Source organism: Podarcis raffonei, chromosome 18, assembly GCF_027172205.1.
Source record: "Podarcis raffonei isolate rPodRaf1 chromosome 18, rPodRaf1.pri, whole genome shotgun sequence".
NCBI classification, from domain to species: Eukaryota; Metazoa; Chordata; class Lepidosauria; order Squamata; family Lacertidae; genus Podarcis; species Podarcis raffonei.
This window is the reverse complement of record NC_070619.1, coordinates 9,316,485-9,336,024: the sequence shown is the minus strand read 5'-3', so window position 1 is coordinate 9,336,024 and position 19,540 is coordinate 9,316,485. Positions and strand designations below refer to the sequence as shown.

General features: G+C 51.6%; 1 protein-coding gene across 3 annotated transcripts in view; it reads right to left on the bottom strand.

The window, feature by feature from the left end:
• STK11 (serine/threonine kinase 11) overlaps positions 1 to 19,540 on the bottom strand; it is a 58,983-nt gene that overhangs the window by 8,602 nt on the left and 30,841 nt on the right. For 2 of the 3 annotated variants that reach the window (XM_053372782.1, XM_053372784.1), the window contains exons 7-8: positions 16,431 to 16,488; positions 5,464 to 5,666 (exon numbers count right to left, since the gene is read on the bottom strand). In XM_053372782.1, coding sequence (XP_053228757.1) covers positions 5,464 to 5,666; positions 16,431 to 16,488 — 261 coding nt within the window. Of the gene's footprint in view, positions 1 to 3,464; positions 3,766 to 5,463; positions 5,667 to 16,430; positions 16,489 to 19,540 lie in introns of those variants that run through there. The other variant, XM_053372785.1, reaches the window with a different exon arrangement.

Sequence of the window (19,540 nt, the reverse complement as noted above, 5' to 3'; positions counted from 1 at the left end):
GGTTCAAAACCCCAATCCACCCTGAAGCTCGCTGGGTGACTTTTGGGGCGGCTGCCGTCTCTTAGCCTAAGCCACATCGCAGGGTTGCTGTGAGGAAGGAACAGGGAGAACCACCTTGAGCTCCGTGGAAGGTAGAGGTGGAATGCAAATGAAAAGACACCGGCTGCCCTTGATCCGAGTCAGCAGATCATTCTTATAAGAGCACCTCTTTCAGAAATCGGTGCCGGGGTTTTGGGTTTTCCTCTTCCCTCCCTGTCCCCTTTGCCTTGTGTGTCGTGGAGGGTTTTGGTTTTCCCCCTCCTTCTTCTAACGCAGTTGTCCTGCGGAGAGACCAACTGCCTCGCTTTCTGCTCCAGAAGCCGTTTAGGCAGGGTGCACAAAAGGCAGGGTGCACAAAAGGTTCTGCATATGCAGAACCTGACGACACCCTGCCTTTCTATTCATATAGGAAGATATCCACAAAAGGGTTTCTGGAGAGAGTGGCAAACCCTTTCGGGTTCTTAACCGTGGGGTTCCCAGAAATGGGAGGAGAGGGTGGGGTTTTTTTTGGGGGGGAGCAGAAAAGAGAGGGGGGCCTCTACTTTCCTAGCCAAGTAAAGAATAGTGTGTTGAGGATTTTATATCTATATATGCAAGTACACTCAGCCAAGCAACATCAATTTTTAAGCGTTTCGGCAGGGAAGGAGGGAGCAGAGGAAGGGGGGGGAATGCAAAGCAGCCACCCCCCCAAAGCACCTTCTTCTTCTGATCAATGGGAAGCTTAATGAGTTTCCCTCCCCGCAATGTAAGCCAGCCTCCGCAAGTGACTCACTCTCCTGGTTTTCTCTTCTCCCTGTGCTGCCACCTCTGCCTGCAGCTTAGCTGGTGTTCTCAAACGCTGCGGGAGTCGCCATCCCGAAAAAGGGTTTTTTTCTGGCGCTCTCTTAACACGGCACCCCAAACCCTACACAAAAAGGGGACCCCTCTGCTATGCCAAGTCTCTCTCTCTCCCCCCCCCCCCCGGCGCAGATGCAGAACCTGACGACACCCTGCATTTCTATTCATATAGGAAGATATCCACAAAAGGGTGGCAAAACCGCCACTTTCACCCACAGGGGTCCTCCGTCGGTTGGGGCGCAGCCCGAATCTGCAACCGTGCAGCGCCGTTCGGGCATGCCGCCTCGCAGCAGCTGCTTCAAGCAAACTCCCTAACTCCCAAGTTGCTAGACCTCATGACTTTGGAAAGCAGGACACCCCGAGGGGCCGGAAGGGAACCGATCCCCGTAGCTGCGGAGATGGCGAGGGCTATTTCAATACGGTGGTACCCTGGCTCACGTGTTTATTTCTTAAAAGCCGTTCCACAGGCGACAGCGAGAGAGCGGGTGTCCCTCGCCAACTGTATTGCTCGACGGCTCTTCTGCCCAAGCACATATCTCGGGTGGGAAAAGCCAGTGGCAGGTGAGGTTAAAACCTCCGCCGATTCCATGTTAGTGCAGGGGCCGCGTAAGGTCAAGGAGTTTGTATTCTTCTCCTCCTCAACCCCCTGAACCCTGGCCGCGTGCTTTAGATCTAATTTAAGGAATTCTGCCCAAGCGGGTGAAATCTTGGGGCTCCACCCTCGTGCCCCGCCAAGCTTTTATTTGTAGTGGGGTAGGAGAAGAAAATAGGGACGCGGGTGGCGCCGTGGGTTAAACCACAGAGCCTAGGGCTTGCCGATCAGAAGGTCGGCGGTTCGAATCCCCGCAATGACGGGGTGAGCTCCCGTTGCTCGGTCCCTGCTCCTGTCAACTTAGCAGTTCAAAAGCACACCAGTGCAAGTAGATAAATAGGTACTGCTCCGGCGGGAAGGTAAACGGTGTTTCCGTGCGCTGCTCTGGTTCGCCAGAAGCGGCTTAGTCATGCTGGCCACATGACCCGGAAGCTGTATGCCGGCTCCCTCGGCCAGTAAAGAGAGATGAGCACCGCAACCCCAGAGTCGGCCACGACTGGACCTAATGGTCAGGGGTCCCTTTACCCTTTAGGAGAAGAAATGTATTTAGCGTTAAGGCTGGGAGTGCGTACCCAATTCTGACCGAACTTAGCCTCCTGAATGTATATTGTGCTTCTGACCGCAGGGGCAGAGAGCAGCTGTCCTGGCTACGGATTGTGCTCCTCGAATTTGTGCGGTCTTCTTTTAGAGCCATCCAAGGCGGCGGCCCATGGCTGCCCCCTGTGGCAGGGAGTTCCACAGTTGAACGCTTCAAATATCTTAAGGGCTGTCACACGGAAGAGGGAGCATGCTTGTTTTTCCCTGCTCTGGAAGGTAAGACTCAAATCCATGGCTTCAGAGTGACAAGAAAGGAGAGGTTGGGTGGCCATCTGCCATGGATGCTTTAGCCGAGATTCCTGCACTGCAGGGGGTTGGACTAGATGACCCTCGGGTCCCTTTCTCTTTTTCTATGAACTCTGCACTGTGCAAATGACATTTTCTTTGGTCTGTGCTGAATGACCCCAGAGTTTCATTATTATGAGAGAAAAAACCACCTATCAACTTTCTCCACCGCAGGCACAATCTTACCTTTTCTTCAAACCTGTAAGGAAGCCTTGCACTGCCTTCTCTGTCTGTCAAAAAACTCTCCACAGACCCAGAGGTTTTTGCTCCACTCGCAAAGGTTCTTTCCACTGGGCCACAAAATGTTTGGGAACTCGGGATTATTTTGCACCCGTTCTAAGCTGGTTTTAAAAATAGTGGTGTGTGTTTTTATGCCTTCCGAGCGTTCGGGAAGATCATACAAAACTCAGGGGATATTCTTCGGCAGATAACCGACCCTGCCGTAAGCCGAACTGCAAAGCTTCTAAAGCGAAGAGTCGGATTGAAAACGCTATTTTAAAAGGGAGAATTTCAAAATGCAACAAAGCTTTTTATTTCGCTCTTCAAACCGAAGGTCACGGAAGGCGGAAAAGAACAGCTTTTCTCCGGAAAAGAAAACCTTTTAAAAGCAACAATAACATTAAATCTGGATAAAAGGGGGGTGGGGCGGCAGAACTTTTTAAGAGCCATTGTTCCCCAGGGGTGGGTGGGTGTGCCAAGGAAGGGAGAAGCCAACCCACCACATTGTCAAGATCGCCGACTGACAACTCTCCAGGATGCGTCTGATTCGACGGGCGGCAGATAACGGCAGCGATTAATGCCGCAGCGATGATGATCCGCCGCCGGTGCCCACAGAGGGGGCCGACACAGCGCAGAGAGGCGGGGGTTGGCGTTTTGCGCCAAGTCGGCCGGAGGTTTCGGGTGGGGCAGCGAGCACGGCCAAAGGGAGCCATAGAGGCCTGAAACATCGGAAGGGCGCTGGCAGGGCATGGCACAGGAGGGGAGCTGGGGCTCTGGGTGGGTGCAGAACGTGGAAACTGTGACCGGGGAACACCAGGAAGGGGCCCTGGCACGGAACTGCAGCGCTGAAAAGTGCCGCCAAGAGCGTACATTAACTTTCCAAGAAGGCAAGGTGACCGGCCGCAATCTGGGCATTTTGGAGGGGCACCTATTGTTTAATAGGGGCTCTTTCCCCAACAACCTCCCGCCCACCCATTCCCGGTTCGAGGCCAGGGACTGGTCCTAGCTGGTGGAAAAGCAAGCCGCCTTGCTGTCTTCCTCTTTCGCCTGAGCTCTCTTGCCATCTAAGCTAAGCCTCCTTCCTTCCTCTGAGCTGGTGGCAGCGGTGGCGGAATCTCCTTCCCCGAAGAGGAGTGCAAAATATCCTTCCTGATCTGCGCTCTCGTCCTCTCTAAGCCCTGACTCGCTGTCGTCACCTGAGGAAAACGCAACACGGGAGCCGTCAGGGAGGGTGGGACACGCGCGCGGCAGGCAACCCAAGTCGGAAGTGTAGATTTCAGCGGCTTGCAAAGGAGCAAATCAAAAGAAAGCAATCGAAATAGCTGAACGCAACAGATGCTTCAAGTCGTCCCCCCAAATTCAGCTGAAAAGGCAACTTTCATTTGCTCAAAGCAAACAGTCTGTAAATTTTGATAACAAACCTGGTTTGCAACGGGCAGTTGAGTAATTTCGAATGCAACTGCAGCTGCTAGTTGCATGATTACTGCAAACCTTGGAGACACAAACCACCTCCTTTCAGCTGATTTCAGGGACACAACGAAGGCAAGTAATTTCTCCTCCCCTGCTCCCCCCCAGCACATCTGCAGGGAAGCTGTTCCCCTGGTTATGGACTCCACTGCGATCTGCACAATATTACAGTTGCTATTATTTTAATTCGTACAACGCCCAACATCCGTAGATCCTGGGGGTGCTCCACAACACAAAATCACAATGTAAAAAACGCATAGCAAAGAACAAAGCAAGCCATCTTAACAACACAGCCAAGCTCTTCTTAGCTTGTAGATCACCTCTCCCTGAAAGCCAGTGCTGGATTTATGAATAAGCTAAACAAGCCCAAAAAAATGTAAAGGAAAAAAACACCTGGATGTAGATTTCCAAAATATGATAAAAAACAAATGAAATAAAACCTACATACAGCAACAGTGTTTTGTGTTGTGTAGGCTCCTAGGATGTAAGTCATGGACCCCGCCTGCTAGCCTGCTCCCTAAAATATCACTGGTTTGCTCCTTTCTATATATAGGGTGGCTTCATTCTGCATGGACTGGTTGCACGGCAACATGTGCAAATGGCTTCAGATATGTATTAGGTCCATCAATTACCATATAGCATAAATTACACACACAAAAACAGCGACAATTTGTGGCTGACAAAGGACAGCTGGACATAGAAAGGGCCCCATTACCTTCAGGAGCTGAGGGCCTCACCAAACCTAAATCTGGCCCTGACCCAAACTGGTGCCAAATGTCTTGCTCTGCTTTCCTTCGGACCCGGTAGCTGAGGGGGGGGGGGTCTTGCCCTCTGGGCAGCCCAAGACCCCCGGACACACAGCCCAGGCTTGTGCCCCAGGGAAGTCAATTTGGCTTCACCCCCAGAGACGCACTCCATTGACCCGAGACGGACAGGTGCTGACAACAATTAGCGCCTTCAGTAGCTTAAAGCTAAAGGGACCCCTGACCATTAGGTCCAGTCATGGCCGACTCTGGGGTTGCGGCGCTCATCTCGCTTTACTGGCCGAGGGAGCCGGCGTACAGCTTCCGGTTCATGTGGCCAGCAGGACTAAGCCGCTTCTGGCGAACCAGAGCAGCGCACGGAAACGCCGTTTACCTTCCCGCCGGGGTGGTACCTATTTATCTACTTGCACTTTGACGTGCTTTCGAACTGCTAGGTTGGCAGGAACAGGGACCGAGCAACAGGAGCTCACCCCGTAGCGGGGATTCGAACCGCCGACCTTCTGATCAGCAAGCCCTAGGCTCTGTGGTTTAACCCACAGCCCTACCCGCGTCCCTCTTCAGTAGCTTAGGGCCTCATCAAACCTAAATCCAGCCCTGCTGTGAACTTGGCTGGGACCCCAAGACCGATGGCAATCATCCCCTGCCGCCTCTCGCCTCCCTTACCTGGCACGGTGAAGTCCTGAGTGTAGATGATCTCGTCCTCCAAGTAGTCATCTTTCAAGTCGTCGTCGTCCTCCTCTTCGTTGTAGCCGTGCAGGTCTTCCAGGTAAGGCACCACCGTCATACTCCGCCATCGGTCCTTCGTCTCCGGGCTGGGCGGGATGGGGACCAGAGGGTCGGCCTGCGCGTGTTTTTTCCGAAACCAGCTGCAGGAAAAGAGGGGAGGGAAGTGAGTGGAGGTGGTGGGTCCTCAGGGTCAGGAACCCTCGACTCACGGAGAGACCCCAGGGGTCATCCAGTCCAACCCTCTGCAATGCAGGAATCTCAAGCAAAGACGGCCACCCAACCTCTGCTTCAAAACCGCCAAGGAAGGAGAGTCCAGCACCTTCCGCTGTGAAACAGCTGTCAACATCAGGAAGGGCTTTCCGACAGAGTCGGAACCTCCTTCCTTGTAACTCGGAGCCATGGGTTCGAGTCCTGTCCTCCGGAGCAAGAGGAGAAAACAAGATTTATCAGCTCCTTTAAAATGAGGCTGCATTTTAAAATTGCATTTTAACCTGTATTTTAAATTGGTTTTCTTTTCTTTTCTCTCCCCCCACACTCTTTCCCCCCCTATTATGTTTTTACTGTGATTTTATTGGTGTCAGCCGCCCTGAACCCCAGCTCTGGCCAGGGAGGGCGGGGCATAAATAAAATTTAATAACAATATTAACAAAATTATTCCCTCTTCCATGGGACAGCTCTTCAGATATTGCAGGCATTTCCAAAGGCCTAATTTACCGTATTTTTTGCTCTATAAGACTCACTTTTTGCCTCCTAAAAAGGGGGAATGTGTGTGCGTCTTATGGAGCGAATGCAGGCTGCGCAGCTATCCCAGAAGCCAGAACAGCAAGAGGGATCGCTGCTTTCGCTGCGCAGCGATCCCTCTTGCTGTTCTGGCTTCTGAGATTCAGAATTATTTTTTTTCTTGTTTTCCTCCTCCAAAAACTAGGTGCGTCTTCTTGTGGTCTGGTGTGTCTTATGGAGCGGAAAATACGGTAATCTGGCCACTGTGGCAGTAAAATCCCTCAAAAAGCTCAACAACTTTGGTTGGCCCCCACGCATGTTCACTTCATCAAATCTGGCCCTCTTTGAAAAAATTTGGGCACTCTTGAGATATTGGAAGAAGGCTATCCTATCTCCTCTTTTCCAGGCTAAACATACCCAGCTCCTTCAACCGCTCCTCATCAGGCTTGGTCCCCAGATCCTTGATCTTCTCGGCTGCCCTTCTCTGCACACCTTCCAGCCTGCCAACATCCGTCTTACAGAGACAGCGCTGAACTAAATGGACTAGTGATCTGACCCAGGTCCTGCCCTCGGGAGCAGGAGGAAACAAGCTTGCTGCATCTTCCATGAGACAGCCTTGGAAGATGGCTCTCACTGGGTCCATCTGGATTTAGTGGTCGGTCTCTGGGTGAATCTTAGAACTGCAGGGCTGGAAGGGACCCCAGGGGTCATCTAGCCCAACCCCCTACGATCGAGGAACCTTTTGCCCAACGTGGGGCTCGAACCCACGACCCGGAGCTTAAGAGCTATTTCAGCCTGGCGTGTTGGGGGCACATTTCCTTGTGGGCAATCTTCCAAGGGCCACGTGGAAGGCGTGGGGGGCCAGAGGCAGTTCTTTAAAGAAGGGCGGAGCCATATTTGCAAATCTTGCCTTTGCGGCTAAATTAAAAGCCGCGCGAGGTCGCCCCTAGGCACACAGAGAGCTCTCCGTCCAAGCTAATGAGAGGACGTTTTTCCAGGTCGAGAACCTGCGCCAGCCAGGCGAGAGCCCACAAGGAAGGGGTGGAGCACAGCCAGCGAAAGGTGTGCATTTTAGAATCATAGAATTGTAGATCTGGAATGGATGCTTTTGAATTCTGGTGCTGGAGGAGACTCTGGAGAGTCCCATGGACTGCAAGAAGATCCAACCTCTCCATTCTGAAGGAAATCAGCCCTGAGTGCTCACTGGAAGGACAGATCCTGAAGCTGAGGCTCCAAGACTTTGGCCACCTCAGGAGAAGAGAAGACTCCCTGGAAAAGACCCTGATGTTGGGAAAGATGGAGGGCGCAAGGAGAAGGGGACGACGGAGGACGAGATGGTGGGACAGTGTTCTCGAAGAGACCAGCATGAGTTTGACCAAACTGCGGGAGGCAGTGGAAGACAGGAGGGCCTGGCGTGCTCTGGTCCAGGGGGTCACAAAGAGGCGGACACGACTAAACGATTGAACAACAACAACAACAAGGGGAGGCAATGGTGCCCATCAACAGAGCTGGAAGGGACCCCATGGGTCATCTAGTCCAACCCCCTACAAAGCAGGAATTTTTTTTCGCCCAACGTGGGGCTCGAACCCACAACCCGGAGTTTAAGAATCTTGTGCTCTACTGACTGAGCGACCCCATTAACGCAACAGCAAGGGCTAGCCCTCTCCTTCCAGACTGGGGACTGGGAGCGGCCGCCGGGACCACATAACACCGGTTCTGAGAGATCTGCATTGGCTCCCAGTACGTTTCCGAGCACAATTCAAAGTGTTGGTGCTGACCTTGAAAGCCCTAAACGGCCCAGTATCCCTGAAGGAGCGTCTCCACTCCCATCGTTCAGCCCGGACACTGAGGTCCAGTGCCGAGGGCCTTCTGGCGGTTCTCTTGCTGCGAGAAGTGAGGTTACAGGGAACCAGGCAGAGGGCCTTCTCGGTGGTGGCGCCCGCCCTGTGGAACGCCCTCCCTTCAGATGTGAAGGAAATAAGCAGCTATCTTCTCTTTAAAAGACATCTGAAGGCAGCCCTGTTCAGGGACGTTTTTAATATCTAATGCTGTACTGTTTTTAACACTTGATTGGGAGCCGCCCAGAGTGGCTGGGGAAAGTCAGCCAGATGGGCGGAGTTTAAATAAATTATTATTATTGTTGTTGTTGTTGTTGTTGTTGTTCCAGCCCTTCTCAGGGAGATAGGCTACTTTTCCACCCATCTATCCACTGCAAGGCTCTGAAGCCAACTGCCAACTGGCAATGGTGGGGAGCGCAGAGTTCTTAATCACATCAGCCCCACCAATTGCCTCCTATCAAGGTCAGCATCTGGGGAGCCTGTGTGTTGGGAGGGGAAGCAGACAGATTCTTTTTACAGCTGTGCCAGCCCTCCCAAGACTGCAGCTGCCATCTGGGAGTTAAGGATTTCCTAGAAAATAACCGTCAGGCTTTCTTTTAAATCCATTTGCTGTCATTTGCTTGAACGTTTGCTCCCCGTCTGCTCCAGCTGGGATTTCTGGACTGTGTATTTTATTATTATTATGATACAGTGGTACCTCGGGTTAAGTACTTAATTCGTTCCGGAGGTCCGTTCTTAACCTGAAACTGTTCGTAACCTGAAGCACCACTTTAGCTAATGGGGCCTCCCGCTGCCGCAGCACGATTTCTGTTCTCATCCTCAAGCAAAGTTCTTAACCCGAGGTACTATTTCTGGGTTAGCGGAGTCTGTAACCTGAAGCGTATGTAACCAGAGGTACCACTATAATATTAATATTAATAAATAAATTTATACCTCGCCCATCTGGGCAGCTCCCAACAGAATATTAAAAACACGGTAAAACATCAAACATTAAAAACTTCCCTAAACAGGGCTGCCTTCAGATGTCTTCTAAAGTCAGATAGTTGTTTATTTCCTTGACATCTGATGGGAGGGCGTTCCACAGGGCAGGCGCCACTACCGAGAAATCTACCGCCCTTCATCCACAGATCTCAAGGAGTCTCAGAACATTAAAAAATTCAATGTATTTTTGTGCAGGATACCAAAATGCATCTGCTCCCAAAACAGTAAAGGTAAAGGTAAAGGGACCCCTGACCATTAGGTCCAGTCGTGGACGACTCTGGGGTTGCGGCGCTCATCTCGCTTTCTTGGCCGAGGGAGCCGGCGTACAGCTTCCGGGTCATGTGGCCAGCAGGACTAAGCTGCTTCTGGCGAACCAGAGCAGCGCACGGAAATGCTGTTTACCTTCCCGCCAGAGGGGTACCTATTTATCTACTTGCACTTTGAGGTGCTTTTAAACTGCTAGGTTGGCAGGAGCAGGGACCGAGTACGGGAGCTCACCCCGTTGCGGGGATTCGAACCGCCGACCTTCCGATCGGCAAACAGTAGGTTATTATTTTTTTAAAAAACTGAATCCTCAAAATTATTAATAAAAGGAAACGAAGAAAAGAGCCTCTGTTTAGGTTTCCAGTCTGCTCCTTCGTCATCGTCCCACCACCAATATACAGGCTCTGAGCCTTCTACCCCTGGGGGTTCCCCGGCTGCTGCCTTCCACCGCTCCTCAGCAACCAGCCGGACCATGGCAATATCCCAGACCATGAGGACTAGAGCCTTCCTTTATGTTCAGGGGAGAAAGCACAGATCAGTGGTGGCACACACATTTTGCCCGCGAAAAGGTTCCGAGTCCCCAATCTGAAGCCCTGGACAGTTATCCAGGCAGCTGGCTCGGACAATCCTACAGCGGGGCTGCCCTTGAAGCTGTCCCAGAAACTCCAGCGGGTGCAGAATGCAGCAGTGAGGCTCCTCACGGGGTCTCTGCCATGGGAGCATATTCACCCAGTGCTTTTCCAGCTGCACTGGCTCCTGGTGGAGTACAGGATCAGATTTAAGGTGCTGCTTTTGACCTTTAAAGCCCTTCACGGCCTAGGACCCTTGTACCTACGGGACCGCCTCTCCCGGTATGCCCCACGGAGGACCTTAAGGTCCATAAATAGCAACACCCTAGTGGTCCCGGGCCCTAAGGAAGTTAGATTAGCTTCAACCAGAGCCAGGGCCTTTTCAGCACTGGCCCCGGCCTGGTGGAACGCTCTGCCTCATGAGACCAGGGCCCTGCAGGATCTGATTTCTTTCCGCAGGGCCTGTAAGACAGAGTTGTTCCGCCTGGCCTTTGGCTTGGAGCCAATTTGATTCCCTCCCTCTCTTTCTTTTTTCTTTTCCTTCTCCTCCTGCGAGGAGGCTACATTTTAATATTTTAATGTTTCATTATTTTAATGTTGTATTTTAATTTTGTTTTTAAGTTGTAATCATTCAACTTGTTTTTATTATTGCTTGTAAGCCGCTCTGAGCCCGGCCTTGGCTGGGGAGGGCGGGGTATAAATAAAAATTATTATTATTATTATTACTTTATTATTATTATTAGCAGTCGGGCCAATGGTCTGACTCAAGCCAGACCGCAGTTTCCCACAAAGCAGACTGGGACGCGACAGAACGGCAAACATTAGCAGCGCGGGTGGTCAAGACGCTCTATTTTAAGTCCCTTCTCTTTCCCCCACCTGCGTGTGTCCTACTTAACACAGGAGTAAAAAAAAAAAATAGCTTCGAACCCTGCAGGGAGATATTGATTGCAGCCCCTTCTGGGAGATTATATTCAAACATTTGCATATGGTGAGGATGAGAAGGGAAAGTGTGGGGGGGGGGGGAAGGATTGTGATTGTAATTCAGAGTGAGGCGGTGAAGGGGAAACGAAGGAAGGTTCTCTCCTGCATTTCCTGGGGAGCGGGAGAGAAAAATGGAACCACAGAAACAATTTCCATGTTGTTTGCATGTGCACGCTAAACTGAATGAAGGGTGGCCCTTCCTGCTTTGTGTGTATGTTGTATGTCTCAGACCCGCCCCCCAGTTCTGAATTAATAAAAGAGGGAGGGGTGGGTGGCAAAGACTACCCCCCTGGGCCTTGCCCTGTATAACCTGGGTAGTTACTGAGGGCCCAGAAAGAAGCAAAGAGCCGTTTCCAAGCTTGAAAGCAGTTGGAGCAGGATATTGGCCCATGGTTCCCCTACGTTGCAATCTTTAATCTTTGCTGACCTTTAAAGTCCTAAACGGCCTCGGTCCTGTATACCTGATGGAGCGTCTCCACCCCCATTGTTCTGCCCGGACGCTGAGGTCCAGCTCTGAGGGCCTTCTGGCGGTTCCCTCATTGCGAGAAGCAAAGCTACAGGGAACCAGGCAGAGGGCCTTCTCGGTAGTGGCGCCCGCCCTGTGGAACGCCCTTCCAGCAGATGTCAAAGCGATAAACAACTACCTGACATTCAGAAGACATCTTAAGGCAGCCCTGTTCAGGGAAGTTTTTAACGTGTGATATTTTACTGTATTTTTGGTTTCTATGGAAGCCGCCCAGAGTGGCTGGGGAGGCCCAGCCAGATGGGCGGGGTATAAATAATAAATTATTATTATTATTATTAATTTATTTGCTTTTTATCTTATATTTTGGAAATGTACATCCCCCTTCAGTTTTTTGGGGGCCCCCCAAAAGAGTTGGGCCCTAAGCTATAGCTTGTTTAGCTTATACCTAAATATGTACCGTATTTTTTGCTCTATAAGACTCACTTTTGCCCTCCTAAAAAGTAAGGGGAAATGTGTGTGCGTCTTATGGAGCGAATGCAGGCTGCGCATCTATCCCAGAAGCCAGAACAGCAAGAGGGATTGCTGCTTTCGCTGCACAGCGATCCCTCTTGCTGTTCTGGCTTCTGGGATTCAGAATATTTTTTCTCTCGTTTTCCTCCTCCAAAAACTAGGTGCGTCTTGTGGTCTGGTGCATCTTATAGAGCGAAAAATACGGTAACTTGCAATAAGTGCTTCTCGGCTCTCGCCAACTCCTGACCACCATCAGCCACCCAATCTGCAACTGGACTGGGGCACCCTGTTGCCCTTGTTGTGATCCATTATCGAGCAGGAAGACGAATGAATGAAAACATGGCATCTCTCTCCAGGAGAGTGGCTGGGTGAGGGAGGAGAGAAAGGGGGAGCCCCTCTAACCATTTCCATTCCCTCTCCAAGTGCCGCAGTAGAGTCCTTGACTCTGAACACGGACCCCACTTCAAAAAAGAAAAAGGTGGGATCTGAATGCCATATATAAAAAACATGTATGGGATAGCTCGGTCGGTAGATCACAAGGCTCGTAATCTCGGGTTCGTGGGTTCGAGCCCCACGTTGGGCAAAAGATTCCAGCGTTGCAGAGGGTTGGACTAGATGACACTCGTGGTGCCTTTCAACTCTAAAGTTCTACAATCTTGCAAGATGGCTATAGGTAATCAGATAAGTAATACAGGTGAGGGAATCCTGTCCGGGCTGGAAATTTCTGCGGGCTTCTTTCTAAGGATGGATGCCCAGCTGGTCAAGTCTGATTGGGTTTGAAAACAAATCAGCTAAAAGGTAAAGGACCCCCGGACGGTTAAGGCGACTAGGGGGTTACGGCGCTCATCTCGCTTTCAGGCCGAGGGAGCCGGCGTTCGTCAGCAGGCAGCTTTCCAGGTCATGGGGCCAGCAGGACTAAACAGCTTCTGGTGCAATGGGACACCGTGACGGAAACCAGAGCACACGTAAATACCGTTTGCCTTCCCGCCACAGCAGTACCTATTTATCTACTTGCACTGGCGTGCTTTCGATCTGCTAGGTTGGCAGGAGCTGGGACAGAGCAACAGGAGCTCACCCCGTCGTCGCGGGGATTCGAACCGCCGACCTTGTGATCGGCAAGCCCAAGAGGCTCAGTGGTGTAGACTACAGCGCCACCCGCGTCCCTGCTAAAAAGGTGTGCTTAATTAGTCTATGGAGTTTTTTTTTTTTTAAAGTGACATGCTATAGTGGGAATGGCTTTTGCTTTGCACACAGATCACAGAATTGTAGGATTGTAAGGGACGACGAGGGTCCAAACCCCGGAGGGTTTCGGGTTCAATCCCTGATCTCTCCAGTTAAGGCTGGGGGAGAACCCTCCCTGAGCCCCCGCCTGCCCTGTTTCGCACCCACCTTGGGTGGTTTTGCCAGATCGGTGGTGTGTGTATTGTATTGAACTTTATTACGGCCATTGGCCCATCACACGACAGTTTCCCATACCAACATAATGTACTTAAACCTCCAAATTTAAAACCGCCAAAACTTACAAAAAACAGACAAGAACCAAAGCAAAACAAAAGCAGAAGACCAACATCATACATTACAATAAATTTGTAACATAAACATCGCCCTCTACTCATAAATTAGTAGAAGACATCAATGGTGATATCACCTAATTACATCCTAAAACATAGATCATAGTTTAGAGGGATTATCCGAGCCGCACAGGAGTCCGTTTCTCTTCTTTAGGGATAGAACGCTGATCAAGAATCTGGCAACCATGAGTGATCTTAGGGGGTCATCATCATTTAATAGGTGGTGTGTGTGCTTGTGGCCCCTTGCCAATCTACACCTGCGATTCTATGAATAAACAACAGAGCTGTAAAAACAGGGGCGAACGTAACCAATAGGGCAATGGGTGGGAAGAAGAAGAAGAGTTTGGATTTGATATCCCGCTTTATCACAACCCGAAGGAATCTCAAAGCGGCTAACGTTCTCCTTTCCCTTCCTCCCCCACAACAACCACTTTGTGAGGTGAGTGGGGCTGAGAGACTTCAGAGAAGTGTGACTGGCCCAAGGTCACCCAGCAGCTGCATGTGGAGGAGCGGAGACGCGAACCCAGTCCCCCAGATTACGAGACTACCGCTCTTAACCACTACACCACACTGGAAAGCTGGAGCCGTCATGGTGGCGTCTCTGCGGCCCTCGTTTTTGGGGCAAGAGGAGCCCTAGGAACGGAAGGGTTGAGCCCCATTTATCCGGGCAGTGGTGTGACAGGAGAGAGTCTAAAATAGTAACGGTAAAAGCCCTGGGAGGAGGTTGCAAGGGCCCAGTTAGTAGGGAATGCGCGGCTTCAGCATGCCAGCGCTTGATCTCTGCACCAGGCAGCCTACAGCCTCTCCGCGGCTGGGTCTCTGGGGACGGCCCTTCAGTTCCAGCTGGGTTAGCGTGACATGAAAGGGCTGACAAAGCACCACGAGGGTGGAGGGAAAGGGGGTGGTGGAATGGGAGCAGCCAAAAACAGCAGAGACAGTGGGCGCGGGTGCAAACAGGCACCTTGGAAACCTGCAGAGAGGTCTGCTCAGGGGAACCTCTCTGCATAGGAGCAGTTGACAGAGACTCTCAAATCTTAGCCCTCTCGTGGTCCCTTCCGACTCTGTGTATGGTCTGTAGTCTGCTGGCAGTAGGAGTACAATATGGGCACGTCTTCAAGTTAACATCTTACATTAAAAACCTGACAGTGCCAAACTATGAAAGGCTTTCCACCAAAGCCAGACTAAACGTCTTTCCTTCTGCAGTGTTGAGAGGAGTTCCCTACCAGGACAGACTTTGCTCGTGTGCCCAAGACATCGATTCCATAAAACATATTTTGTTGCACTGTGCAAAATATGACCAAGTCAGGGCTGAGCTGATATTACCCTTGCTGGTACCTTTCCCGGGAAAATCAGAGGCTCACTATGTCAGGTTCCTATTGGAAGACCTGACAAACGCTAGAACGTTAGCAGTGGCAAAGTTTTTATCGGTGCTTGCAAGAACCAATGATCCCTATATTCTGAACAAAATGCTTGTTTAACCTGGAGGTAGGCTGTCTGAATTGTGCATTGCTTTGTAACGATTTGTTGGGTCTCTGGAGCGTAATAAAGATTGTTGTTGCTTTGGTTCTACCTTGCAAGATGCATGTGTGTGGACAAAGGCTATAACAGGTTCAACTCCGCAAAGGGCATCTCTGGATCAGAGGGAGGAAGAAGGAAAAGGGATCAAGGAGGGAGTAGGGGATGGCAGTCGAGAATACGAGGCTGGCTGGACAAGCAATCCACCTGGAATGAGGCAGTTTGCTTGTGGGCTTGGCAGAGGCTTATAGGAAGACGAGGAGCTGCCTGAGTCTGACCATGAGGTGCAGCTGCCTACGCAGACTGGCAGCAGCTCCCAGTCAGGGAATCTTTCCCAACCCAGGTTCAATGTGGGTTGGGCTGGGAATGTGCCTTGCCTGAGACCCTGAAGAGCCTCGGCCAGCTATAACAGAAATAGAAATACTTTGGGTGGCGCTGAGGGTTAAACCACAGAGCCTAAGGCTTGCCGATCAGAAGGTCAGCGGTTCGAATCCCCGCAATGACGGGGTGAGCTCCCACTGCTCTGCTCCTGCTCCTTCCAACCTAGCAGTTCGAAAGCACGTCAAAGTGCAAGCAGATCAATAGGTACTGCTCCGGCGGGAAGGTAAACAGCGTTTCCGTGTGCTGCTCTGGTTTGCCAGAAGCGGCTTAGTCCTGCTGGCCACATGACCCGGAAGCTGTACGCCGGCTCCCCCGGCCAATAAAGCGAGATGAGCGCCGCAACCCCAGAGTCGGCCACGACTGGACCTAATGGTCAGGGGTCCCTTTACCTTCCACATTCCATTCCACCCCTTCCTCCTGGCTCTCCATGACCCCCCCCCAGCAGCTGAGCCAGCATTCCACACCTCCTGAGCACGTTCTGTTCTGACGGAGGCGTTCTACTGGGCATGCTCCATGGGCACGGAATGCGGACTTCCCTTCCGGAGGGGGAGGATGCAACAAAAAGGGAACTTTGCCTTTTGGGACCCCCCCTCAAAAATATATATATTTCGCCCTTCTGCAAACCTTGGGGGGAGGGGAGAAATCCACCCATGCTTGCCCATTCTTCCACTTGCGTGCAGATGCAGACATTTTTTTCCGGGTGAGGATCCACAGCCAGGACATTTGAGTTCTCTATTGGTACACAGGATCCCACCCACCAACAGTTTTACTGGGGAATTCCATACCTGCTGTGGGCTTTTACTAGGGCAACTTAGCCTTTCCTCCGAAGCAACTGCATGCTTTTTATCGATCCGCGAGCGAGCTTTGAAAGCTTCCCCGAAGGCTTTTTAAAGAACCAAATGGGATGCTTTTCTTTTTTTTTAAAAAAAAGGGTTGTAAATTACCCAGCGCTGCTCCCCTCTCGGCTGCCTTTTATCCTTCCTTCCTGCTGCCTCCGAGCAAAGCAGCAGAGAAGTGGTTCGTGCCCAACCACCACCACAAAAAAAATCCCATCACAATCAGATAGAAGGAAGCAGCAGCAGCAGAAGAAGAAACCTCAAGCACTCACTTGTGGTGTCTTATCTGTTGTATCGAAAACCTCTTGGCTGGTTCGTATTCAAGCATTCCTGGAAAAGAAAGGGGAGGCAGAGAGAAACATTCAAGTTATGCATCAAGTACCAGGCAGCTGGTGAAAAAGGGGTTCAGAGTTGTTGCTGTCGTCCTCCATTATTATTATTAATTAAATTTGTTTGCCACCCTTTACCCGCAGATCCCAGGGCAGTTCACAATCACAACATAAAATTATGGTAAGGTAAAGGTAAAAGCCATGGTTTTCCTGGTAGTGATGTCTGGAAGTGAGAGCTGGACCATCAAGAAGGCTGATCGCCAAAGAATTGATGCTTTTGAATTGTGGTGCTGGAGGAGACTCTTGAGAGTCCCATGGACTGCAAGAAGATCAAACCTCTCCATTCTGAAGGAAATCAGCCCTGAGTGCTCACTGGAAGGACAGATCCTGAAGCTGAGGCTCCAGTACTTTGGCCACCTCATGAGAAGACAAGACTCCCTGGGAAAGACCCTGATGTTGGGAAAGATGGAGGGCACAAGGAGAAGGGGACGACAGAGGACGAGATGGTGGGACAGTGTTCTCGAAGCTACCAGCATGAGTCTGACCAAACTGCGGGAGGCAGTGGAAGACAGGAGGGCCTGGCGTGCTCTGGTCCATGGGGTCACGAAGAGTCGGACATGACTAAACGACTAAACAACAACAAAGGTAAAGGGACCCCTGACCATTAGGTCCAGTCGTGGCCGACTCTGGGGTTGCAGCGCTCATCTCGCTTTATTGTCCGAAGGAGCCGGCATACAGCTTACGGGTCATGTGGCCAGCAGGACTAAGCCACTTCTGGCGAACCAGAGCAGCGCACGGAAACGCCGTTTACCTTCCCGCCGGAGCGGTACCTATTTATCTACTTGCACTTTGACGTGCTTTCAAACTGCTAGGTGGGCAGGAGCAGGGACCGAGCAACGGGAGCTCACCCCGTCATTGCGGGGATTTGAACCGCCGACCTTTTAATCGGCGAGTCCTAGGCTCTGTGGTTTAACCCACAGCGCCACCCATGTCCCTTAGAGCACTATGAGACTGCTTTAAATCAACTGTGGGCTTCTCTCCCAGAGGATCCTGGGAGCTGTGAAGACTTACAAAGACACAAAACACATACTTCGGGGAGCATTTCCATGCTCTCTGCGGGGGCAGGAGAGAGGAAGGGTCCCTCCAGAGGCAGCCATACCCCCATCTGCCCCAGCCTATGGTAAAGGACAGAGGGATCTGTAGTTCCAGAAACAAGTCTTGCTCAGTCTGAAGTGCCCTGTAAAACTCAGGTGGGTTTTCTAGGAGACAGCGGTGTTTTGCTTCAATGCTCTTCTAACGTGTACGCATCTCCATCTCCTAATAAACTGGTGCACAAAACAGACCCATTTTTGTTTCGAACTTATTGTTGCAGGGTGGAGGAAGAGTCACAACGAAGCCAGGTCTTGCCATTGTGGCGCCGGCACCTTCCCACGGGCCAATTTGGCCGGGGAGGAGCGCTTTTGATCTTGCTCGGCCTCCGCTGAACACACCTTGTAACGCTGCCATTTGCACTGGGAGAGAGAGGAGAAAACGCTCTCCGCGGCTTCCTCCCTCTGGCTCCAAGCCCAAGCGAGGAGAGGGCCCTGGTCGGAACGGGGAGAAGCAGGCAAGGAGCCACCCCGGCACGAAATGCGGCGCCGTACGGCGATGCCCTCCCATTGTACAAAGTGAGCTCCCGAGACCCTGCCGGCTGCAAACTTAAAAACCTAAAAGTGCGTTGGGGTGCCTGAAGCGAATCAAAATGCAATGCCGAGACGCATTTTGCCCGAGACGAACACCAATTTGCCTGGCAGGGTTTTCTGCTTGCTCGCAGGGTCTCGCAGAGAGCTGTGACGGGAAGCCTCCTGAGTTTTTTTTTAACTGCCACATTGCAGAGTCCTGGGAGCTTAAAAGGGGAGAACGGTGTCTGCCAGGTCGAAACCCACACACAGCTGCAAAGCTCGCTGGGCGATCTTGAGCCAGTCATAATCTCTCGGCCTGAACCACCTCACAGGATTGTTGTGAGCATAAAGGGAGGGAGGGAACACTGAACATGGTCTTTAGCTCCTTTTAAAAAAGGTACAGTGGTACCTCAGGTTAAGTACTTAATTCGTTCTGGAAGTACTTAACCTGAAACTGTTCTTAACCTGAAGCACCACTTTAGCTAATGGGGCCTCTTGCTGCTGCCGCTGTGCCGCCGGAGCACGATTTCTGTTCTCATCCTGAAGCAAAGTTCTTAACCTGAAGCACTATTTCTGGGTTAGCGGAGTCTGTAACCTGAAGCGTATGTAACCTGAAGCATATGTAAACCGAGATACCACTGTAAGGGGACCCCTGACCGTTAGGGCCAGTCGTGGCCGACTCTGGGGTTGCGGCGCTCATCTCGCTCTATAGGTCGAGGGAGCCGGCGTACAGCTTTCGGGTCCTGTGGCCAGCAGGACTAAGCCGCTTCTGGTGAACCAGAGCAGCGCACGGAAACGCCGTTTACCTTCCCGCCGGAGCAGTACCTATTTATCTACTTGCACTTTGACGTGCTTTTGCTAGGTGGGCAGGAGCAGGGACCGAGCAACGGGAGCTCACCCCGTCATTGCGGGGATTCGAACCGCCGACCTTCTGATCAGCAAGTCCTAGGCTCTGTGGTTTAACCCACAGCGCCACCCGCGTCCCTTAGCTCCTTTTTACTGCAACTGTAAAAAAATTCTCACGAGCCTGCTTTTTCCACAATGCTCCATTTAGGAACTGCGATTATTATTATTAAACCAAGCCGTGGAAGACAATTCTTGAGGAATCGTGTGATTAATGGCACCACCCAACGCAGAGGGTTTGCAAGCTGGCCCACCCCCCAGATTGGTGGGAACATGCTCTGGAGACACACCCAACGCTCAGGGAGCAAAGCTGTTCTTGTCTGGGCCGGCTTTGAATGGAGGGAAGCCCAGCTCGGTTTATGGGGCTCTTTTAAATCTATTTTGGCACGCATTTCATCCCGTCAGGAGTGTTGGGAGGGGGGGCAGAGACGCAGGCCCTTGCTGTGTGTTTGGACATGCCGTTGCGGCCCTTCAGACGAGGCGGGCTGC